This window comes from Lagenorhynchus albirostris, chromosome 7, assembly GCF_949774975.1.
Source record: "Lagenorhynchus albirostris chromosome 7, mLagAlb1.1, whole genome shotgun sequence".
Lineage (NCBI taxonomy): Eukaryota > Metazoa > Chordata > Mammalia > Artiodactyla > Delphinidae > Lagenorhynchus > Lagenorhynchus albirostris.
The window spans coordinates 13,229,030-13,253,354 of record NC_083101.1 but is presented as its reverse complement, the minus strand read 5'-3'; the positions used below and the strand labels follow the sequence as shown (position 1 = coordinate 13,253,354).

General features: G+C 54.6%; 1 protein-coding gene across 4 annotated transcripts in view; it reads left to right on the top strand.

Annotated features, from left to right (window-relative positions):
* The window catches only part of DAB2IP (DAB2 interacting protein), a 194,977-nt gene that overhangs the window by 23,624 nt on the left and 147,028 nt on the right, over positions 1 to 24,325 (top strand). Inside the window, exon 1 of one of the 4 annotated variants that reach the window (XM_060154435.1) lies at positions 620 to 968. The exons of 1 other annotated variant lie outside the window; for it this stretch is intronic. In XM_060154435.1, the coding sequence (XP_060010418.1) occupies positions 866 to 968 (103 nt within the window). In that variant the 5' untranslated portion in view covers positions 620 to 865. Of the gene's footprint in view, positions 1 to 619; positions 969 to 1,443; positions 1,559 to 1,955; positions 2,190 to 24,325 lie in introns of those variants that run through there. 2 more of the 4 variants (XM_060154445.1, XM_060154444.1) reach the window with 2 other exon arrangements.

Here is a 24,325-nt window from a genome sequence, read left to right as displayed (position 1 = left end):
ATTACATGAACATCCACATCATGCTTTTGTTTGCAAAGACTTTCTCACACTCAGTCTCTTGGGCTCCCGAGACTCCCTTATGCAGAAGAGGAAATTGAGGCACAGAGGAGGTGAGATGATTTGCCAAGGTCACACAGACAGAAGGTGTTCTTGTAGCATTTCGAAGCCACCTTTCCGTCCATCCCATTTTGCCTAGGCTCTGAAGACCTCTACCTGATCCTCCAGCTTTTCTGGTGCAGAATTTTCACTTTTCCTTCCTTCTTTCAGCAAGTAGATCCTGAGTGAAGTGTGTGTGCCACATCCCACTTCTGGGGGCTCTTCCCAGTACTGGAGACCAGTAGGGAGAGTGGGACCTCGGGTGGGCATTTTGTGGGAAGTCTGAGGCCTGGGGTCAGGAGGAGGAAAACCCGCGGGTTTCAGAGTCCATCTAGAGAGCCCTGTCCTGGGCGTGCCCTTGGAACCCAGGAGCTGCCTTGAGAGGATGCCGGCTTCCCTCAGGAATTAGAGGCTTCCTCCCGCCCTCCCGCCTCCCGAGGCAGGAATGCGAAGGATCAGCTTTCAGCAGCGCTGCGGCTGCCGTTCCGGGGAGCTCCCAGTGCAGGCCTTTCATGAACTGTCGAATTAACTGGTTCTGTCCGTCCAACTGGGAGAGCAGCTCTTGCTAAAAATAGCGTCCTGCCCAGCACGACCTACGCTCGCCAGGAGCCGGCCGCGACAGTCCCACCCCACCGGGAGTCCCCACCCCGGGCCTGGCCCACGTCCCACCCCCGAAACCGAGACCGAGGCCGCGGGCACAGCGTGGTCCCCACAAGTGCCGCGGAGGGCGGAAGGCCCGCGGGCCGAGGAGCGGCCGAGGCCGTCCGGCATGGGAGCCCGCGGCGCGGCCTCCCGCGCGCTCGCTTGGGCCTCCCTGCCGCTGCTGGGGCTTCCCGCCGGCGCGCTCTGCGAGGACACGCTTTACTGCCGAGGTAAGGCCGGGCCGCAGCCGGCGCGCCTCTCGCTTTTCCCAGGCACTTGCTGGCGCCTCTTTCTCCTTCCCCACCCTGGGTCCGTGGCGGGGGGGCGGGGCCGAAGGAAGGTGAACGCAGGCGTCGGAACCCAAGCAGGGCTTGGGGAGAAGAGTCAGGCGCTCTCTGCAAGCTCATCTTTGGTTCGCAAGAAGTCGCAGTCTCGCCACCTCTTTTGAGAAGCCTTTGCCTGCCCTTGGCCTCAGTCTTCCTATCTGGATTATGGGACAGTAAAATCGTCCAGCTTTAATTTTGATTGTGACCCCAAGAGAAGTAGGGGAACCTGCTGAAACGGATCGCAAGCATTCTGGAGATGTTTGCCCGAACCCAGATGGGGTGGAGAATTTGTTGATGGAAGGGCTGGAGGTGCCCTCCCTGTGACGCCCCCCAGACCCCCCCCCCCCACCGCCGTCCTCTCCCGGAGCTCTGGACCTAGCATCAGCCCACGGCCCCCGCGGGTGGAGATCAAGGGGAGACGCACAGCAAAGTTTAAGAGGTCACCGGACGCGCGAAGATCCTTGCGGGAGAGGAGAGTGTGGAGTGGAAGAGGGGTGAGTCGCAGCCCACTCCTCAGTCTGGTATCTGCATAGTCCCTGGGCTAAAGCTGGGATTTTACCTTTGAAATCCCGGGAAAAGAGCGCAGTCCGGCCACACAGAGGGGCTCAGCAAGCTAGCTGAGCCGGGGAAGGGGAGTGGGCGTGTGGACCGGCCCAGATCCGGGGCAAAAGAGGGGACCAGGAGCCTGTGCCGTCAACCGAGGGGATCTGCGCTGCCCAGTCCGGCCGGCGCGGGTAGTAGTGGGGTCGACTGGCCAAACAGGTGCGCTCCCTCCCCTCCCCTCCCCGCCTCCTCTCTGTCCGGGCCCAGCGGGCGGAGCTGCGGGTGCCGGGGCCTGCGATTGGCGGGGCTGGGCTGGCAGAGTGGCCGGGGGAGCCCGGGAGCCCAAGCACCGCGGCGCAGGCGGAGGCGCGGAGCCGGCCAGAGCGCGCTACTGCGGGGTCCGCCGCCTGCCTGGCGGGGTCCAGCGCCTGCCTGGCCGGCTCCGCTCCGCTGCGCCTGGCTGGCGCTACTGAAACTTTCGTGCGCCCCGCGACCTCGCCGCCTCGTGACTCTGGCCCTGTGCTGCTCGGGCTCCGGTGCCTTTGGGATGGCAGAGCCCAGCGGCCAGGCTGGCGAGTAGAGGTAAGAGCTAGGCCCCCGCGAGTCCGTATGAGGGGGCCTCGGGGTCTTGCGGGGGTCCTAGAGGGATCCGGGGTTCGAGGGGACCTGGGGACCCTGATGGGTGGTATAGTGGTGCCTGACTGAGGAGTGGGCTGCGACTTTGCTTTACCCACCCCTCTTCTACCCTACAGCCCCCTATGCTGCGAGGATCTTTGCGTGGTGAGTTGACCCTTTAAACTTTCCTGGGCGCCTCTCTAGACAGCTGGGTCCTTGGGAGAGAACCGCGCGGTGTTACAAGGAAGGCAGCCCCAGCTGGGGCTCGCAGCCGGTGGGGGTTGGCTGGGGGCTTTCTGCAGCCTCCCAACCCTAACAATTCCAAGTTGTCTCCCCAAACCTCGGACCTTCCTCATCTACTCCTGGGGGTTGATGTTTGGGCAGCCACTCCTCTGTGGCCAGAGCCAGGCACCCCGGGGCACCCAAGTTTTGGGTGTTGTTTTGTTCGACCAGTAGCCACTCCTCAATTTTCAGGGGGGCGGTGTTATTGGAGTGAGATCTCTTTTCTGTTTCCTGGGCTGCCTGGAACCCTACCCTCCAGAAAACATCTTGAGCAAGCAGAGTGGGAACAGGGACCAAAGCCATCTAGGTGCCAGTCCCCAGCCTCGTAGGAACACCGTGGGCTTTTCTTGTTTCTGAACGGTCTATTCTTTTTTTTTTTTTTTTTTTTTGCGGTACGCGGGCCTCTCACTGTTGTGGCCTCTCCCGTTGCGGAGCACAGGCTCCGGACGTGCAGGCTCAGCGGCCATGGCTCACGGGCCCAGCCACTCCGCAGCATGTGGGATCTTCCCGGACCGGGGCACGAACCCGTGTCCCCTGCATCGGCAGGTGGACTCTCAACCACTGCGCCACCAGGGAAGCCCTGAACGGTCTATTCTTTTGAGCTGTCTGGCTTGAGTCATATGGAAACTGCGCCTCTCCTCTCCTGCCCTCTTTTGCTACTTAGGGGGGTAATTAATTTTGATTGAGGGTGGATAGGCAGGTAGCTTGTCACAGGTTTGTGGTATGAGGATCATCCTTTTTAATGATCATCTTTATTTCCCCTCAATGTCAAAGCCAAATGCCTTTCTGTTTTCTTGACCTAAGACGGTACACCTGAGAGTTAAAAGCATACCAAACACAGGCTTTGGAGCCCGGAAAAACTCAGCCCTGCTGTTCATTAGCTGTGTGTCCTTGGGCAGGTTTCCTAACCTCTCTGAGCTCAAAGTTCCCACCCCAGGGGGATGTGGTGAGGCTTTTGTGAGGTTAGGCATGGAAAGCATCTGGCTCATAGGACAACAGCCTTGGGCTGCCAGTCTGCATCCTGGAGCTTGGGCCTTCTTGCTGCCTGAGGGCCCCAGACCCTTTGTGACTCAGTTTCCTCTCCTCTCAAAAGTTGGTGTGGACCAGCCCCTCCTAACCAGCCTTTTTGAGAAAAGTAGACAGATGCACATACTCTCCAAGGCATGTGATTTCACTGGGTTTGTAAGCCTCCGATTTAAGACAGCCCCATCCATCCCCCTCCTTGTCATGAATTATTCGGAAGATATAAGGCCTTCTGTCTACCACTGATCTCTTCCCATCCCATTTGGATGCCTGGTGGTTACGGTTGCAAATATCAGGGAAGTGCAAGTGCACTAATTAACCAGCATGATAGGGAGAGGGGCTGACCTGTAGAACCTGGCCAAAGTCACCTTCAAGATCATCGAGCTACCCCATCCCTATGCTTCCTTCCCCAAAGCTGCATCTCCACCTGGAGAGCATCTAATCTTTTTTGCTGGGATCCTTGAGTGGCAGCCCACTAGGCAGCTGGTTTCATGATTGGGCAACTCCAGTCTGTTAAAAAATTCTTCCTGTTTGGAGTAGAAATCTGTGTCCCTGTTACTTCTACCCACTGGTTCTAGTACAACCCTTCAGGCATCTCTTATTGGCTCAATTATTCGCTGTGGTCCCCTGATGCCTGGCATTCTGTTCCTTCCCTGAGGCGTTCAACACACTGAACTGAGTCTGGCAATGATCACAGCACCATTTATTGAGTGTTTATTATATGCCAGGCCCTGTACTGAGAGCTTTTACACATACTATTTCTGTGCAGCCTTAAGACAGCCCCATGAGGTGGAATCTTTTCTTATCCTCATTTTACATATGAAGAAACAGGTTTAGAGAGGTTAAGAGACCTACCCAAGGTCATACAACACATAAGGAGCTAGGCTGCGTCCCAAAGCTAGCATCTGCCTTTATCGTTACTTCTGTCCTGTGCTGGCATGCGTGTCCACTGTGCCCACACACTGTGTGTGTGTGTGTGTGTGTGTGTGTGTGTGTGTGTCTCAGTCTGTGGTGTTTGCTGGCAGTGCTTTTCTCACAATTACCTGGGGCCCCTATTAAAATGCAGATCTTTCGCCTCTACTCCAGACCTGGGAATCTGCACTTTTTAAAACTCCCCAGACCATTCTCACGCACAGCACAGTCTGAGAACCACAGCCCCAAGGCATGCTCAGGGAAAGAATGTGGCATGTGGGTTCCAGGAGATCTGAATTCAAGTCTTGTTTATTTATTGGCTGCTCTGGGTCTTTGTTGCTGCGCACGGACTTTCTCTAGTTGCGGTGAGCGGGAGCTACACTTCGTTGTGGTGCGTGGGCTTCTCATTGCGGTGGCTTCTCTTGTTGCAGAGCGTGGGCCCTAGAGCGCGTGGGCTTCAGTAGTTGTAGTACACTGGCTCAGTAGCTGTGGCTTGCGGACTCTAGAACACAGGCTCAGTAGTTGTGGCACATGGGCTTAGTTGCTCACGGCATGTGGGATCTTCCCGGACCAGGGCTCGAACCCGTGTCCCTTGAATTAGCAGGCGGATTCCCAACCACTGCGCCACCAGGGAAGCCCTTGGCTTCACTCTTTTGAGCTGGTTACTTTCCCTTCCTGGGACAAGGTGTTATACCCCCAGTATACGGGGTGACTGCTGTCTGTGATGGGCTGTGGAAGGCTCCTGGGTGGATGTCACGCATTATGGGGCAGGCCCTAGGAAGACAGAGTGCCCTGGTGAGGCCTCTCCTGCCACAGTGGATGTGCATGGCCCTACTCGTCACCCCTCCCCCCACCCCCATCTCCCCAGACATCTGGCCTCTGCTTTCTAGAAGCACTGGTGCACCTTGGATGAAGCTCTGGTGCTGAGATTTCTCAGCACGGGTGATGGGGACCCCGGACAGGTGGGCAGGACTCCCCTCCACACACACCCCTTCCTCCTCCACGGCCCCATGATGGCCTCTGATCTCCCAGACAGGAAGTGCTGTGCTCCAGCTTCTTGGGGAGGGGAGTGGGGTAGGTCTGCCGTGTGTGCATTGGTGTTTTGTTTTTTTAAAAATATATTTATTTATTTATTTTTTAGTTGCGTTGGGTTTTTGTTGCTGTGCACGGCCTTTCTCTAGTTGTTGTGAGCAGGGGCTACTCTTCGTTGCGGTGCACGGGCTTCTCTTGCTGTGGAGCACGGGCTCTAGGCATGCGGGCTTCAGTAGTTGTGGCTCGTGGGCTCAGTAGTTGTGGCTCGCGGACTCTAGAGCGCAGGCTCAGTAGTTGGCGCACGGGCTTGGTTGCTCCGCGGCATGTGGGATCTTCCTAAACCAGACCTCGAACCCGTGTCCCCTGCATTGACAGGGGATTCTTAAGCACTGTGCCACGAGGGAAGCCCTGCATTGGTGTTTTAAATCCAGTGGAAATGCATCCTTTCCCTGGGGGGCTGCTCTGCTGGTCCGTGGGCAGCTCTAGAGAAACAGCTGAGCTGCGGCTGGCTGGGTAGGGCTGGTGCCAGGAGGGATGTGGGGTACAGGGATCACCTGCACCGGCCTCGGCTGGGTCCCAGTCCCAACCTCCTAGCCCTGCTGTACACAGAGCACTTGTTTCACCTTTATCCTGTTTGATCTCCTGAAAGCACCGAATTAGTAAACATCCATTCTACGGAAGAGGTCATTGGAGTCCAGGAAGCTACAGTGACACGTCCAAAGCTCTACCGTCTGGGTGCATGGGGGAGACGGTAAAGTCAGAACTTGAACCCAGGCCCCTTGACAATAAGCACAGGTCTTTTTCGCGCTGCCTCCCACACCTGCCCCACCTGGTCGTGGCTTTGGTGCCAGAGTCCTCGCCCGGATGCTGGAAGACCTGGGTTCTGACTGGGCCACCACTGGGCTATGTGATCCTGGGCAGGGCTGGTCATCCCTTGAAACTTTAGTTTCCTTGTCTAGAAAGGGTGGGGGGGGTTTGGTTAGATCTCTGAGATTCCTTCCAACCTTGACATACACAGGTTACCTTTTTTGTTTTTTTGCATTTCCGGGGGCAGGGCGTGGGGTTCCACGATGGACTCGGGGCATGGGTGAGTTGTTGGTGGGGCTGGAGAGCAGAGTGCTGCCCTGGGGCTGGTTATGAAACCAGTTGGAAGGGCGTTTGTGGGCTCAGTGTCCGGGGCCCTTGGGGAGCTGGGGTGCAGTGGAGGGGCAGCAGGAGGGTGCCCGGGGCAGAGTGAGGTGGATTACTCTGAACACTGCAGGAGGGTGATGGTGGGAATGACTGGGAGTGTGGATGGGAGCTGAGGGGGAGCTGGGGCCCCAGTAGAGCCCCTCTCTCAGCCCAGGACAACCCTGGCCGAGAGACCAAGAGAATGTCATAGTCTCTCATCTACCTCCTGAACCACTGCATGTCTCTCCATGGGGCGTCCCCAGCCTTCCTTGAGTCCAACCCCTCCCAACTGGAGTCTGTGTCAGGACTGGGGGCTTCCAGTGGCCTGTTCTCTATGCCCAGGGCGGGCTCCCAGCAGCCTGGCTTCGTAAAGCAGGCCCTTGTCAACCGCGGCCTCTGCCAGCCACCTGCCCTCAGCTCCCCGTCCATCACGCCTCCTTTCCCCTCCCTGGGGGTGGCTCCCTGTCACCCTCCCACGGGATCAAACCCATGCTCTCTGGCCTGGCCATCAGGGCCCCAGGCCTCCTCCCACTTCCCTCCCTGCCTCTTCTCTCTCTGTTCTTCAAGCTCCAACTGTGACTCCTGTATGTTCTCTCTCAACCACTGCTTCATTGCCCAAATTCTAACTGCCCCGCCGGGACCGGCACAAATGTCACTTCTGCTAGTCTCATCGCTAAGGGGGAGACATCCCCCTGTGCGGTTCTGGTTTGTAGCTCTTATCAACTCCCTTGCTTCACACTTTGTCATCAGCTTGTCCATCTCCAGAGATGGATTCTGAACTTCTTGAGGGCAAGGCCTGGCTTTATCTCTCATCTCGGTGCCCACGGAGTGGGTGGGGCCTGGCGAGGGCCTTCCTTGGTCTAGTAAACGCTCGTAAAGCCTTGTAGAGTTGGACTGGCTTGCAATCGGGCTTGGTTTTTATGCTCCTGGCTCAGAGCTTTTTGCCTGCACCCCGCTTCCCCACGCAAACAGGTGGGGGTCCTGTCTGTCTGGGCTCTGGGTTAAGCTAGCTCCAGCCAAGGGATGCACGGAGGGATGGCTTTGGTTTTTGGAAAGACTTTCTGCCTCCTTTGGCTCATTCTTGCTATGTAAGAAAGTCTGTTCTGGCTTTGTGGCATGAAAGACAGAGAGGCCTGGAACCAGGTCTGAAAAGGGTACCTTGTCAGCTCCCCTGCCTGCAGGCTGTACTTCAGGTCTCAAAGCAGCGTAGCCAAGATTCATCTGATTCTCTAGAATTCAGAAGAGAGTTTGTAAAGTATTTACAAAGGGTCTGCAAGGTCATGCGGATTGTGTTGGGGGCCCAGAGACATGGCCCCAGAGGCACCCAGGGATTCCCTTGACTTTTCTAGGGATGCGCAGTTCTTTGCAGTCAGAATCTCCGGGGAAACTGTCTGTCCCTGCATTCAGCGAGGGCTTTTGAACCAGGAAGAGGCTCTCCATCGTGACAGCTCCCCATTCAGAATGAGGCTCTTGTGTTGGGGTCACTTTCCCCGCTAGTATCATTTGCTGAGAGTGAACTCAGGCAGTAGCAGGTGGGCGAGGAGAGGGACCAAGGAGAACAGGCTTTAGTCAACACCCACACAGCTGGGCCAGGTGACCGGGGAGGAGCTCTCTATCCCCAAGGAGGGAGCTCCCATCTCCTTGTAGGTCACGGTGGCTGTTGAAGACCCATCTTGGAGTAAGGTTCAAGGAATGCTGGAGGGAGAGAAGTGAGATCGATGAGAGTCTGGGTTTAGGTTCAGATGCTGCCCAAGTCCCTTGCCCGATTAGACGCTGGCAGGGGCCCTTGAAGTCCTGTCACCTCCCATGCTGCCCTTGTTACTGAATGTCCTGCTCACCTTTGCTTTCTCAGTTTACCTGTCTCCACCCCTGCCTCTGCCCCTGGACCGAGCATCTTAGCACAGGTGCCTCAGGGTTGACTCCTCTGGGCCACCCTAGGTCGCACCTCCTCAGAGGGGGAGGGGAGGGAGCATGGAGGTAAATGAATAAGTAAATGAGTGAATGGTCCTTCTCAGCATCTTTGGTGACCCTGTCTGACTGTCACTGGCTGGAGAATATGTGACAGCTGAGTCCACCAGGAAATGGCTGTCTGACGGGAGCAGTGAGGACCCAGCCAGACATAATGGAAGCTGGCTCTGGATGGAGCCACGATCTCGGAGCCTTTCCCATCCATCAAAGCTGGCGCTGCTTCCGCGAGGAGAGAATTCCCAAAAGGCTCCGCTGGCCCCCTGATAGGGATCTGCAGGGTGTGTGAGGGATTTGCTTTTCAGCCAGGATGTGGGGAGTTAAAAATAGGCATCCTAATCCCTCGGGTCTGTGTCAGACTTGAGGCTGCTCAGGGCCCTTCGGCTCCATTATCTCACTCGAGTGGCTTGAGCCGCTGACGTGGGTGGAGGTCGGGCTGCCCATTTTATGAAGGAGCATGTGGCGGCATGCGCCCGATTTCTGCTGGAGGCTGTGCCTCTGTATTTGGTGGCAGAACCTAGGTCTGTTCCCTGGGCCCCTGCGAGGAGCCCAGTTAAAGTCTAAAGTCCACAGGCTACAGGAGGGAAGGGGGTTGATTGAAACAATAGCGGTAGATTACTAAGCGAAGCAGCAGCAAGGAAGACGCAGGCTGGATCAAGGCCCCAGGGCTTGGGGGGCAGTGGGAGGCTGTAAGTGCTGGAGCGGGAGTGTGTGGGGAGGTGGGGGTAGTGATGAGAGTGAAACACAGAAGTACCATCGAGACCCCAAGTCGGACCCCTTGAATGTCATAATAAGGCGCGTGAACATGATACTACAGGCAACGGGGAGCCATTGAGGATTCCAGAGCACAGCAGTTAATGCTTTATCAAAAGTGCCCTGTGATGGCGTGCTCCCCCGGCTTTGCTATGGGTGTCTTTTTATGGCGTTTGGTAGAGCAGATTTTTTTTGCCGGGGCGGGGTGGGGGGTGGGGCGGGGAGGGGGCGGGGATTTTTTTTTTTTTTTTTTTGACTGTGCCACGCAGCATCTGGGATCTTAGTTCCCCAATCCGGGGATGGAATCCGTACCCCCTGCAATGGAAGCGTGGAGTCTTAACCACTGGACCACCAAGGAAGTCCCAGTAGGGTAGATTTTTATTTAAATCCTCAGAAGACACCCTGTCCCTCCCCACATCTCCTTCTGGAGCCTGTACTGTAGAGGAGGGAGACTCTCATTTTCTGCTGCCTCTGGGTTCTGGAGCAAAGTCTATATCTGGGTTTCTCTGCTTCTTCCTGTTTGCAATCTAGGTTCTCCTGGTTGTCTGTCTATCTGTCCTTGCCGTGGTTGGAGGAATTAAAGGAGAGGGAGGAGGCGGTGGCTGAATTTGAGGGAAGGCTCTTCTCTCCTGGCCTGATTCATTGAAACTTTTACAGGCTGCGCTAGTGCCTCCTTGCCCCTGGCAAGCTCCCAGACCACCAGGCTCTCCTTCCACACATTTTAGTGCCCTTTGTCCTCTAACCCATACCTTTATTAGCTCTTTGCTCTTTCCCCAGATAGGGGGAGACCCTGGTAGGCAGGATGGGAGATAAACCAGATCTCTCAGACCGTTGAAAATCTGTCGTCCGCCCATTTTAGAGTTGGGCAGACAGAGGCCTGGGTTTGCTGGGACTCAGACCCGATCTCCAGCCCTGTCTTGGGCTTTGGCTGCAACACTGTTGTGCTTTTCAGAGCCACTCTGCTTCTGAGCTCCAAGCGCAGGGATTCCCAGCTCTGTGTGAATCCTGGTTCTGCAGCCTTGGCCCCTCCTGGGGCTGGGAGCCAGCAGCGCCAAGCCTGCGGGTTCCCGGCGAGGGCTCTTGGCGTTGTCTTAGTCACAGGGATGAGATCACTACTCACCTCGGGATGGGGGAGGATGCCAAGGTTTGGGAACTTTCATTCTGAGCCACTTGTCGATTGTGTGTGTGTGTGTGTGTGTGTGTGTGTGTGTCTGTATAAGAAAAACAAACCTGTGGGTTGGGACTTTGTACTTGGCCTGTGAACTGTGGACCTGGAAGCTGCTGGGCCATGACAAGCTCCTGGACTCTGCCGTCTCACAGATTCCAGGAGAGTGGCTCTGTGTCGAGACAGCTTGAACCTGGTTTTAGCGTATGTTCTGTCTCATCCTGGCTCTGTGCAAGAGGCAGGACCTCCCTGGGCTGTAAAATTCATTCCTGGCAGCTCACACTTTCTGAGTGCTTCCCATGAGCCAGGATCTGGGCTCAAGACTTTCCCAGGATCAGCCCCTTTGATTCTCACAACAGACCCGTGAGGTCCTGTTATCATCTCCATTTTGCAGATGAGGAAGCTGAGGCCCAGAGGGGAGGTCACCCAGCTTGGACAGGGCAGAGGTAGAGTTTGAATGAAAATCTTCCCCACTCCACAGCTCGAGGTGTCAGTCACTGTGCTTCTCTGCCCTCCAGCTGCTGGGCTAATTCCTGTGGGATTGTGAAAGCATAAATACCAAGAAATTAGGTGTGATTAAGCAAGTAAGGAGCAGGAAAGGGGTGAATGAGGAATCCTAGATTGACATCATCCCCCATATTCCCCGTCCAGCACTGGCCACGAGCAGTCAGAGATGGGGAACAGAGGAGAGCAGGTACGGCTGTATCCAAGCTCCAGGAGGAAAGGGCACATTAAGCCATTCCTGGCCTGTCTCTTTCCAACCCCTGTAACTGTTGGCTTTTTTGATGTTAATTCCTTTCCTATCCTCCCCTGCCCCCCCTCCCCTCCCGGAAGGTGCCTTTAAGGCAGGATGGTTGCTGGGGTCGTTTCCCTTTGAGTGGAGTGACCAATACTGTGTTGATTCAGATTTGGAACAGGGGTCTGTTGTTGGCTGCTGAATCCTGGGCTTGGGGTGGGAGGTGGGGAAAGAGGCAAGCAGCTTGTTCCCACCCCAGAGGGGCCTGGTATTTTGGAGAGGCTAAGGGTAGGGGCTAGTCTGGGGTCCATTAAACAGACCTGGATTGGAGTCCTAGCTGCTCCACCTACCAGCTCTGTGGCCTTGGACAAAGTTACCTCACTTCTCTGATCCTCGGTATTCTCATCTGTCAATTTGGAATAATAATAATCCTTACCTGCTAGGGTTGTTGTTAGGCTAAAACTAGACATGGAGCCAGGGAACACAGTACAATGTCTGTGCCTTGTAAACACGTAACAAATGCTAGTGGTTTTGTTCTTACTTCTCACTATTTGCATTATTGTTACTGAGGGCCTTCTCAGTCAGCTTTACATTGGTCTTGGGATACTCTGGCCAATGCCCTTTCCAAACTTACTGCCTCTGGGAAGGCAGTTTTGGGTATGGAAAAGTCTGATATAAAGAGACTATATGAATCACTTATTTATTTTTTCTTGTAAAGATACAGGGTGACTCAAATCCACCAAACAAAAAGGTTTTTGAATGTGGGTTTTTCAGTGAGCTACAGGGATGAATAGAGAAAAGGTATGATAGAGGAAGAGATTTCTTTAAGATGAGATTTCTTTAAGATGCTGGAAATGCACAGCATTCACATTACAGTAGAGCTTGTTTTTGCTGGTTAAGTTGCTGAGGTGAGTGTATGCTGAAGCAGCCCTGCTGGGTGAAGGGGGTGGGTGGAGAGATTCAAACCAATGTGAGGTTCGGCTCCCCCCTCCCTCCTGTGAACCTCTGGGGTCCACTCCTAGGGAGAAAGCATGCCCAGCCTTGGAGAGGCCACAGGTTGGTGTGGGGAGGGTGACGTATCAGGGGGGCTTCCTGGAGGAAGTGGTGCTGGAGGCGGCTGCCCTGGTTTCTGCAGACAGGATTGCAAAATCACTTCTCTCAAGCTTGCCTGGGTCTCTGTGGCAGCCCTGCAGCCCGGTCAGCTGGGAGGCCCCAAGCCTGGCAGTCAGGACACTTGGGGAGGAGGGGGGGGTGATGTCCAATCCTAGCTCAGTTTCCCCCTTTAGACCTGTACATCCCTAGAGCCCCTTTATCTTGGGCACGCCATTAAAAAGGCAGAGGAAGGGTATGGATGAAGATTTGGGTTTGAAATCAGAGCTCAGTTTGTCACTTCCATCGTGTGCCCTCAGGCAAGTCATTTCACTGCCTGTGCCTCAGTTTTCCCATGTGTCATACGAGCATAATAGTGACCACGTCACCGAGTTGTTTTGAGGCGTCGGTGAGGTAATGCAGGTAAAGTGCTTATCACAGAGCTGGCTCCGAGTAAGTGCCTGTCATTAAGAACTGCTGCCTGCCTGCTGTTGTTTTTAGCTTGGGACACACCTCTTGGCCCTGGCCTCCCCTCCACCAGAGATCCTGTTGTTGACATCCTCCTCACTAACTAGTGCAGGGATTTTAAGTATTTATATCCTTGCTGGAATTTCTCTTTGCATTGTCTAGTTAATTACCTAATTGAATGGAGGCAAACAATTTCACTTCCTTTCCTTTGCAAGCGCAGGAAATGGCCGGTGCCTTCTTTTCTGTGATTGAGATGATTATTGAAATATCTGATGATGAAGATGACAACGGCCTTCCCGCCTTGAGAGGTCTGCTCCCTCTTAGACTAGCTTAATGGGCCCCATAAGTCAAGGTGCAGCCACGTGCTTGGGAAACATACATCTTGTTGAGGATGTTGATGGTTTGGCCGCTGTTTCTTTGGGTGTCAGCATGCTGTTTGGGCACCTTCTTGCCCGTTCCCGGAAGGATGGTTGATAAGACTTCTTTTTAAATATTCAGAACTAACGACCTGTGTACGTATTTGGGGAGGACTGGCCGATGGAGTATAAATCAAAACCAAGGCGTAGGGAGAAGGTGTCACATGGCAAGGAATCACTGACTCTAGACACGTTGCTGGTGTTGGTGGCGTTGGGTTCCGCCCTGCCCCTCGTGGCCCTGGGGCGGAGAAGTGCTGTGGTTAAGGGCATGGGTTCTTTTTCTTCTTTTGGCCGCACCTCGTGGCTTGCAGCATCTTAGTTCCCTCACCAGGGATTGAACCTGGGCCCCAGCAGGGAAAGCGCCGAGTCTTAACCACTGGACCGCCAGGGAATTCCCAAGGGCATGGGTTCTGAACTTGATGTCCTGGGGGCTTCCAGTCCTTGCCCTGCCACTCAGTAGCTGCATAAATTGGCATAGTAATTTAACTTGTCCTTGGCTCTGAAGTGAGGGGGGTATAATAGATCCTGCTTCATAGGAATTGTAAGAATTGTTCTACACGTATGCCAGCACACGGTAAGTACTCATACAAGTAAGCCATTGTTTTTATTGAAGGATCTTAAAAAATCCCTTACTGTGTTCTTTACCCCAAGACCCTCCCCATTTGTTTTACCTCATTCTGTCCAGATAACAACCAGAACCAGCATGCCCAGGCTTCTCCCACCTCTGGGCTCCTGCTGGCCAGTCCCCTCTATTTGGAATGTCCCTGTCTTTGCCCTTCCTTGTTCCTTCAGAACTTATCTCAAGCACTGTGCCCTCCGTGAAATGTTCCTAGAGCTCCCACCCCACCAGCCAGTCCCCCTTAAATGCCTTATTATATCCTTGTTAGGCCTTTTTTCTGCAACTATTGTTGGCCCAGGTATGTCCCATGGAATGGCAGTCTGGAGGATACTTTGTAAAAAAGGAGTTTTGGGAAAGGCTGCATACTTGATGCCCATTTGTACAGTACCAACCCACAGTGGCAATTTTAAAGGCTCTGAGAAGTTCTGCAATTCAGAAATCTGTCGAACTTTGTTTGCCCCAGAACTCTTCAAACCTCTGACCTTAGGACACTTTCTTCCTGGAATAACTATTGACAAAGCTTTGTGACCTTCTTGGGGGATGTAGTGTTGTAGACATCTATATAGTAGTTTGATGGTATCTCCCCATTTGACAGTCAAGGAAACCAAGTAACTGGCCCCAGGTAAACCTGTGTGTGTCTCCATCAACTCCTGGATTAAGTGGCAGGTCCTTTATGTGGGTGTTCAGGGCCAGGTGGCAAGGAAGGGCTGGCTGTGACCTGCTCTCAAAGAGCATTTGGCCTTGTTGAGGGAATGAGATGGACACATGAAACAGAGAGAGGTTAACTGCCAAATCATGCATCCCTGAGCCTGTGTGTAACAGGAGCCCTGGCGCAGTCCGCATCCCTGCCCAAGGAAGGACACGAGAGTCAGATGTCCTCTGTGAACCCAGCACTGTCCCCAGCGCCTGAGACCCCGGAACTCGGCCCCACCTGCCTCCCCCAGCGATCCCCATGGGTTCCGTGCCTCCACAGTGCTCTGGTCCCGCGGGGGCACAGCTGAGGGAGGGGAGAAGAGGCAGCAGAGAAGAGAAGAGCCTTCTGTTTATCAATGCACAGTCTCCCCTTCCTTTCTGGGGAAAAAATGCTCTCTTTCTGATTCCTCTTTTATTATGGGAAATTCTCAGGGGAGCCGTTACCTGACAGTGGGAATTATCTACTGTCTTTATTCTAGTGCCTGTCTGCCTAAATTCCTTCTTGGAGTAATTGCTTTTGGTGATTCAGAGCTGCTGAATATTGTTTTAGGAGACGGTCGGTGCCTGTGCAGAGGCAGGGGGATGCCCACAAATATGTTTTCAAGGGTGTTGTGGGCGGCCAGCGGCGCTGCTGGTGGTGGTGAGGGTGGTGTGGTAGATGATACAGTTCTTGCCTTTGAATCGGTCCCCTCTCATACTGACAGTGCACGGGTGGCACGGGAGCTCACTTGACTGTGGAACTGGGGCAGGTTTACTGTAGGAAAAAGAAGAGCTGAAAGGCAAGTATCAGATCTGATGGGTTTGGTCAGCCCTCGCCTTGGGCGTTTAGTCCTGGCCATTGGCCCCAGCCTGACCCTGACCCTGGCTGTTGTCATGTGGCCTCCCGGAGGGCCAGGGAGAAAGTGGCGACTCCTAGGAGAGCCTTGAAGGAGAGCAGCTGCTGTGAATCGGCCTGCCCGTCCCTCTGGGCAGCCTGAAGTGCTGGCCCTGGACCCTGCTGCCTGGGGCACTGCTGTCCCCTGGGAGGGGAGGGCAGGTCAGGGTGCCTGCTTAGTGGGATGCTGGGAAGGGCATGAAGGGAGGATCTCAGCGCGGGACTGGGAGGTTTACCTGCTCAGTGGATAAAAAGGCAAGTGTGGGCATTTCCTCCCAGGAACGGCCCCCAGCAAATGCCCAGAAAAGGCCCGATTTCAAATGAGTGAGTGTTCTAGACGCGGAAGGGAAAGCCTGGGTTACAAGTTTCCTCAGGTTTCTCACCTGGAGCTTATATGGGCGGGGGCCGGGGGCAGCATGGTACAGGGGCTTCAGTGGAATCTCTCCACCCCCCCACCCCTCCCTCACCCAGGGAGAAGGAGGGTCCAGCCCCAGAGGTGGCCTGTCCTTTGTCTTAACCACTGCCCTCCCCCGCTCCCTCCGTGAGACCTGGACACTGCAACTCCCTGCCTGGGGGTCACATGGCATTTTCCTCCCCATTTTACAGATGACGAAGTTGAGGCCCAGGGTGATCTGTCCAAATTCCCACCGGACTCCCAGTCTCCTGACTCCAGGTCCAGGACCCCTGGGGGCTGTAGTGGGGGGGGGTTGGGAGGCTTAGCCTCAGCCCATCGGAGGAGGGGATGAGCCCTTTGAGGGGAGAGTGGTTTCTCTTGTTCCATCACCATCTTAGTTGGAGTTGGTTCTATGACTGGTTCCTTGAGTCTGTGTAACCATCTGTTAGACTGGGAAACTCCTGAAGGACAGGGACCCTTTGTCACCCTGGAATCACCCCTCAGTGCCCAGCTTGGTGTGTGTGTGTGTGTGTGTGGTCAGCTAGGGGTCTTTCAGGCATAAGAGGCAAAGATCCCATCAAACTGGCCACATTTAGAGGGGTGTTATGGGCTCACATATCCACAGAACCCAAGGGAGTGCAATGGACCGTAACTGAATGAGCTAGGCCGTGATATCTGTTTCTCTCCTCTCACTCCACCCAGTTCTAAGCTCTGTTTCTCCACTGCAGTGGGAGTGGAGACAGTGGGTCCCCAGGGAAGATTGGGGCACTGGCCCCAGAAGAAGAGGGAGCAAACACAGGCAAAAACAACAGAAAGCCCAGAAACACGATGCACATGTCATGAATGGCTGGTAAATTCAATGGATTTTTGTAGACACTTTTTTTTTTCCCTCCAAAGAAGGAATTTACATTGGAGGCACATCATATCCTAGAACAAAACCAAGCAGACCCTGGGCCCTGAGAAGGATCCGAAGCCACAGCTTGGCTCAGCAGGAAAGAGCGGCATAATTGATTAGTGAAAGGGGTCTGCGCCTCGCTGGGAGAGGCAGGGTCTGCATGTGCTCTGAGGGCCTGGGTGCCATCCCTTGTTGGGTCTGGGTTTTGGTGTTATAGGTGCTTTTTTTTTTTTTGCGGTACGTGGGCCTCTCACTGTTGTGGCCTCTCCTGTTGCGGAGCACAGGCTCCGGACGCGCAGGCTCAGCGGCCATGGCTCACGGGCCCAGCCGCTCCGCGGCATGTGGGATCTTCCCGGACCGGGGCACGAACCCGCGTCCCCTGCATCGGCAGGCGGACTCTCAACCACTGCGCCACCAGGGAAGCCCTATAGGGGCTTTTAAGGTTTGAAAACAACTGGGTTGAAACTAAATAATGTCGAAAGACTCCTCCAAACTTCAAAAGACCAAATACATGTGCTTGGAAGCCCTTTCTGGCCATACGTAATACTATCCTACGGAACCGGCAGGTAAATTATAATGAGATAGGACATGATGAGGGGTGATGGTTGGAGGCTGTGGTTCCTGGCACTCTGAGGCTCCAGGGAGGCCTTCTTGTCCTCTGACTGTGGCATCAGTGAGCTGCACGGCTCCTGCCTGCAGGGGCACATACTTATTGAGCGCCTACCATCTGCCAGGCACTGTTTTAGTTTGAGTGCCTACTGTTTATCACTGTTTACCGGGTTGAGAACTGGTATGATTTTAGGAGCTCCTGTAAACCGCCTCTGGTGCCTGAAATTCCACCATTAGTGGTTGATTTCTTTGGGTTAAACATTGCCCTTACTAGCTTAGGTGCTAGGTACTAATGGGATACTGAATGTGTATCTCATTGATCTCTAAGCCCTATTTGGGTTGCAAGTTATTATTTGGAAGTGTGGAGACAGAGGAGTTAAACAGGGGACCCGGATAGGACATCGGGCTGGTGGTGGAAGTCAAGATTTGCACGTTGTATGTCACTGTGCCTACCCCACCCTGGGTGCTAAACTTAGCAACCGTCAAAGATTTTAGTCATCAAATCGTTTTTAGCGGTCATTGTTTTCCAAGTTTGGATCCTAGAGAACAAGAACTAAAGGTCCTTCCCGCCTCTGGCCCACCGCTGCAGCCTTCCAGGTCCTTCCGCTCAGATGGGCGGCTCCTACTGTGGCCGCCGCGGCCAGCTGCTAGAGGAAGTTGCCGGAGCCGCCCTCCCACTCTTCCCAGCTGGAAGAACAGTTGTCTGCCCCTACCTGGTCACCTTCTGGCCCCTAGGAACCCCTTCCCCAATGACAATAGCCGCCACTGACCAGTCAGCAAACGCTGACCCTCCCCCCCACCCCGTACAGTGGTTAAAAGTATGTGTGAGATCTAGAGTCCGATTGGGTTCAAGACCAGCTGGGTGACTATACCACTCTTTGCTGACTTTCCCATCTGTAAAATGGGATAACAGTACCATTCCCCCAAAGGATTTATGCAGGTGTCATTGAGATAGATGATCACATCCCTAGTTCAAGACCTGGCACATGAAGGAAACTCTACATGGGATCTTTTTTTTTTTTTTTTTCTCTTTGCCACACCATATGGCATGTGGGGTCTTAGTTCCCCGACCAGGGATCGAACCCGTCTTAACCACTGGACTGCCAGGGAAGTCCTGATACATGGGATCTTTGATGATTATAATATCATTACTGTTCAGGGCCTCAGCCAGCCTTCCCACGGTGGGTACCAGCCTCCAGCTGCCCGACTCTTGCCTTCCCAGACACTGCACCTCCTGGCCCTTTGCATGTAGATGCCTTCTGACCCTCGGAGGGTCCTACCCTGGCTACCCTCCTCTGACCTGGGAACCCCATTCACGCTCAGGGTGTCAGCTACCCCCGAACCTGGACTACTTCCAATCCCGACGGTAAGTCTCTCGCTCTAATCCTCCCTCCAGAGTTCCAGATGGAGAAGTGATTTTTACCAGATGTTCTGAAGGCACATCAACTGGTCTAACATGGAAATCCTGTTCCTTCCACTAAAACCACTTCCTCCCACCCCTAACCGCCCCTCCCCCAGCCCCGACTTCCTGCTTTCAGGTGAAGGCTGCGCTGGCCAGGCCACCCGGGCTGGGGAAGCCCTGCCTGGTGCCTCCCCTCCTTTCCCTCCTTCCTCCTTCGTGAAAGACCAGTAGTTCCCTTGGCCACTGGTTCCCTGCCCCCACTGTCCACTAGGCGATGCCCCAGCCACTGCCTCCTGCTTCCCCCTGCACCCCACCTCCAGGGGACCTTTCTAAACCCAGGTCTGATGGAGTCACTCCCTCCCCAGAGTGCGAGGGGCCTCTGCTTGCCCATCTCTCTGTTGGGAGGTAATATTTCCACTTCTCAGAGCCGAGGCTGCCGGTGGATTGAGCAGTGGTGTGAGTGAAAGCAAAACAGAGGTGGACGAACTAATAATTAACAGATGTCAATTGTTAATAGCTTCAAAGTACCACCAGGGCCCCAGCCCCACCCCCAGGCGGGAGGAAAGCTCACAGTCACTTGACCCCTTGGACGAGATTGATTCCCAGCCAGCTCGGGACAGGGTTGACTGAGAAAGTGACAGGTACCGTGGGGTGTGTGTGGGGAAGGGGGGCGGGGTAAGTCCCATTGCCAAGGCCCCTGGGCTTTGACTGACCGATTCCCAGGGGTCTTCTTGGGATGAAGCCAGTGGCTGCTGAACTGAAGAGGAAGATCAGATGGGTAATGGGGAAGAACCATGATCCGTCCGCAGTCCCGGTTCCCCAGTTTGATCCAGACCCAGGCTGCCGTCCTCTCTTCTGGGTGATTGCAGGATGCTTCTAACCGGACTCGCGCCTTTGTTTGCTCTCCTACAGTCTGTTCTTTACTTAGTCACTAGAGTGCGTGTGGTTTTTTTAAATCTAAGGTAGATTGGTTCAAGTTGCTCTCACTTCCCACTGCTCTGGGAGCCACGTGTAACCTGCCCTTGGCCCTGACGTCTGGCTGGCCTGTCACGGCTCACCTCCCCTTCCCCGTTCTCACCACTCTTCAGCCTCGCTGGTCTTTCCTTTGGTTTTGTCCACCTCTGGTCCCCTCTCCTCCTTGGAATGTCCCACTTCAGCTCTCACCTGAAATGACCTTCCTCCGGGACCACGTGTCTCATCGAGGGTGACCCTTCCCGCGATCTGTTAGTCTCTGCCTCAATACTTGTTTTCTCCTCTCTAGTGCGCATTACAGTCTTAACTTCCATGTGTGTATACGTGTGCGTGCGTGCGTGCGTGCGTGTGTGTGTATTGATAGTTTTTTGAATGCTTGTTTTCGTTTGTTTCACAGGACAGAAAGCCCAGGAGGACAGGCTCTCTGTCTGGCTTTTCACCATTAGCATTTGGCTGTTTCTGGTACATAGTAGGTCCTCAGTAAATATTTGTCAGATGAACGCATGGATGGGTAAATGGAGGCCTCAAGAGAGGCAGACCCTTGGCTAGGGTGACCAGCCGTCTCGATATGCCCAGGACTGGCAGCGGGGGGAGGGATTTCCCAGGACATGGGACTTTGAGTTTTAAAACCACTATAGTTGCAGGGAGACCAGGATGAACTGACACCCTGCCCCTGCCCAAGTGTCCATTCCTGGAGGACTGTGATTTTTGAGGTCCAGATTCTTTTTAATGTTCACAGTCTTTAGAAGGAGTCCAGGCAGGTGCATTCCTAAGGACAGTGTGTGGGGGAGGGCACAGGGGCTGCTGGGCAGGTGGGCTGCCACTCCCCACCTGGCTGCTCTCGGCCTCACCTGAGCTTCACGCTGTCCCTGTTAAGCTTGTGGCCGCAGCTCCTCTCACCCCGTCTTTGCAGAGGAGATTGACTTGACACGCCTGAGGTCAGCTCCAGATGGCCAGGCCAGGGGCCTTGTTCCAACAGCATGGCTGGACCCCACTAGGGCTGCCATAAAAAATACCACAGGGGGGGCTTCCCTGGTGGTGCAGTGGTTGAGAGTCTGCCTGCTGATGCAGGGGACACGGGTTCGTGCCCCGGTCCGGGAGGATCCCACATACCGCGGAGTGGCTGGGCCCTTGAGCCATGGCCACTGAGCCTGTGCGTCCGGAGCCTGTGCTCCGCAGCGGGAGAGGCCACAACAGTGAGAGGCCCGCGTACCGCAAAAAACAAAACACAGACGGGGTGGCTTAAACAATAGAAATTTATTTTCTCATCGTCTGGAAGCTAGAAGTCCAGGATCAAGGTGTCGGCAGGGATAGTTTCCTTTGAGGCCTGTTCTCCTTGGCTTGCAGGTCGCTACCCTCTTCCTGCCTGTTCACCTGGTTGTCCTCTGTACACGTGGGCCCCTGGAGTCCTTTTGTGTATCCAGTTTCTTCTTGTAAGGACACCAGTCAGATTGGACTATAGGCCCCACCTCGATGGCCTCGTTTTAACTTAATCACCTCTTTAAAGACTTTATTTCCAAACAGTTACATTCTGAGGTACTGGGGGTCGGGGCTTCAGCGTGTGAATTTTAGGGGAATACATGTTGGCCCATAAGTCACCCTAGGCCTGAGTGACTACCTCCAAATATGACCTCGAGGGTGGTGGTGTCAGGCCAGTGGAGCTTCACCCAGGGCAAGAGGCCTCCTCTTCTTGGGGGCTGGAGGACCCCAGGGGTAGGTTGTCAGCCTTAAGGCTTGGAGTTTTCTTCACCTCCACACTGTTCGGCTTTTTCTATTCCTTCCACACTTGCAAATTCTCTCAAGAGAGAAACTGTTGGCGGTTCTCTCACCTGCCTGGGGCCAAGCCAGGGTGGCCGGTTTTGTCTGGACTGTAGTCCCAGCCTCCAGCCTCAAAGCTTGGGGGTTCCCTCCTGGTGCAGCCAGCCCCCTGCTTACCTCAGAGCCCCATCCTCCCTGGAGCAGCTCTTCCAAGCCGAGTCCGTGGCTCCCTGCCCCTGTGCCCCAGCCCTAGCCAGCCTGCTGGAGCTGGAGTCCTGTTCCTGGCGGCCCCAGGACTCGGTCAGCACCTGGCACACTGGAGGAATCACAGGGTTTGAGGAAAAGAGAAGGAAGGCACCTTAGGAGCGGTCTGGGGTGGCCGCTGAGAGCGCTGGAATAGACTGTCTCCAGCCGAGTCCAGGCTGTACTGCTCACTAGGTGACCTTGGACAAGTCAGGTCACTTGTCTGAGCCCCGGTTTACTCATCTGTAAAATGGGGAAGTGGTAATAACTACCTGCCGGGATTGCTGAGAAAGTGAAATGATAGGAGCTCATTTGAAGGATTTCACATGGTGCCAGCCATGTAGTAAGCGCCCCACGAATGTTAATTTCTGTCATTTGGGGACCTAGTGGGTTTGGAGAAGAGTGTGCCTCTGTGACAGGCCTTCCTGGGCGGCTCCGAGGCTTATCATTTCCTGCCCCACCAAGGGCATGGGTGGGGGCCGAGGGAGAGGGGGCCCCGGCTCTGCCACCCAGCCCCTCTGTGATGTGGCTGTGTCCCTCACCTCCTCTAGGCTTAACTGTCCCTGCTGGTCACGATAAGGATGAACCCTTACAGGCTATGGCCCTTTCCCAGGTCCCTGGACAGCTCAGTAGCCATACAACACCCTGGGAGACGGGTACTGTTATATTTTCCCCCCTATTTTGCAGAGGAGGAAGCAGACGCTCAGAGAGGTGAAGTCGTTTGCTCTGGGTCACACAGCTGGTGGCTGGTCCCTGAGCCCCCTTGGTGCTGAGGCGTGGGTGTGGGCTCTGGGGCTGTTTGGGCTGACAGGATGGCAGGATCAAGGAGCGTTGGTTGTTTGGTTTTTTTGCCTTTTTTTCATTGTGGCTGCTCTGAATTCTGAGCTGTTGCTCCCTGAGGCTACCGGAGACAGGCGGACTGGCCCGAATCCGGCATATGCAGCCCTATTCGATATGACCTGTGTGGTGTTTGTGTTAAAATGTGCACGAGTTGCTTACGTATAATAGTCAGGAGGTTTTCAAAAATTCAAATCTGGGAGCTACTCTTGAATCAGATCATCCGGCCACTGTGGACCTGCTTTCCAGGAGCCTCGCTGTGGGCTGGGGCGTGAGTACTCCTTTTTTTAAAATAATTAATTAATTAATTAACTAATTAATTTTTGGCTGCGTTGGGTCTTTGTTGCTGCGTGCAGGCTTTCTCCAGTTGCGGCGAGCGGGGGCTACTCATTGCTATGTGCGGGCTTCTCATTGCGGTGGCTTCTCTTGTTGTGCAGCATGGGCTCTAGGCACGTGGGCTCAGTAGTTACAGCACGTGGGCTCAGTATTTACAGCACATGGGCTCAGTAGCTGTGGCTCGCGGGCCCTAGAGCGCAGGCTCAGTTTAGTTGCTCCGTGGCATGTGGGATCTTTGTGGACCAGGGCTCGACCCCGTGTCCCCTGCACTGGCAGGCGGATTCTTAACCACTGTGCCACCGGGGAAGTCCCGTGAGTACTTCTCTGAGTCTGGCTGGCCTGCTTCCCTCCTTCTCTTCCCTTCCTGGCTCCCACTGGCATTAGCCCTCGAGATGCCTGAGCTGGACAGGCCTGGGCAGGTATCGCGAGTGTGGCCCCGGGAGCCCCTCTGGGGAGCTCCCTGCTGCTAAGGGAAGGCAGAATCATAATTCAAGGCAAAATGAGTGGCCCCGGAGAGATGTCCAGACAGTGGTTGGGGCTTTTGAGCTCCGTGCCAGGCACTGGCCAGCCCTGGAGGCTGCAAGGAGATATTGGGGACACAGACTCAGAAAGTCTGCATCTCAGGGGGTGAAGGTGCCTGGAATGGGCTTTCAAGCAGGATGTTATTTGAACCTGCACAGTGAAAGCACAGAGGCGTTCTAGGCAGAGGGAGTAGAGTGAGCCGAAGTTCAGAGGTGGGACCTCAACAGGCCTCCCCAGTTTGAGCTTTAATTGGGCGGGTCCACCTTCCGGCCCCTCCCCACGTGGGAGCCAGGCTGGAGCTTAGGACTTGCTGGAGAGTGAGGAAGGGGCAGGGAGATTCAACTTGGAGCCGCCGTGACTTGGGAGGACAAAGTTCTGCGTGTTTTCAAATGTCTAAAGGCTTTTAATCTCTAATTCTCCTTTTAAAATTGACTTTATTTTTTAGAGCAGTTTGAGGTTCACAGCAAAATTGAGCGGGAAGTAGAGAGAGTCCCGTATTCTCTGCTCCCCACACACACGACCTCCTCCGCTATCAACATCTCACACCAGGATCTGTTTTCTAATATATAAGAACAGCCTATTCCATGATTTAAAATAAAATATTTCCAGAAGGGTACAAAGTGTGAAAACTAAACCTCTCCCCTTGCTTGCCCCCCACTCAACACACACACACACACACACACACACACACACACACACACACAAGCACACTCCCCAGAGTAACCACTGTTTATTTTTGGAAGAGTACACAGGAACCTGCTTCCGTGCCTCCATGGATGTGTACATCCAGGGGGTTGTCCCATGTATCCTGCACCTTCACCCTGCAGCACCCCATGTCTGCACATGCATCTCTACTTCCCGCTGCAAAGGGGGGCACAGAATTCCGTCTTCCGGAGGGGACCGTGAATGATTCTGCCAGGCCCCCCACGATGGACATG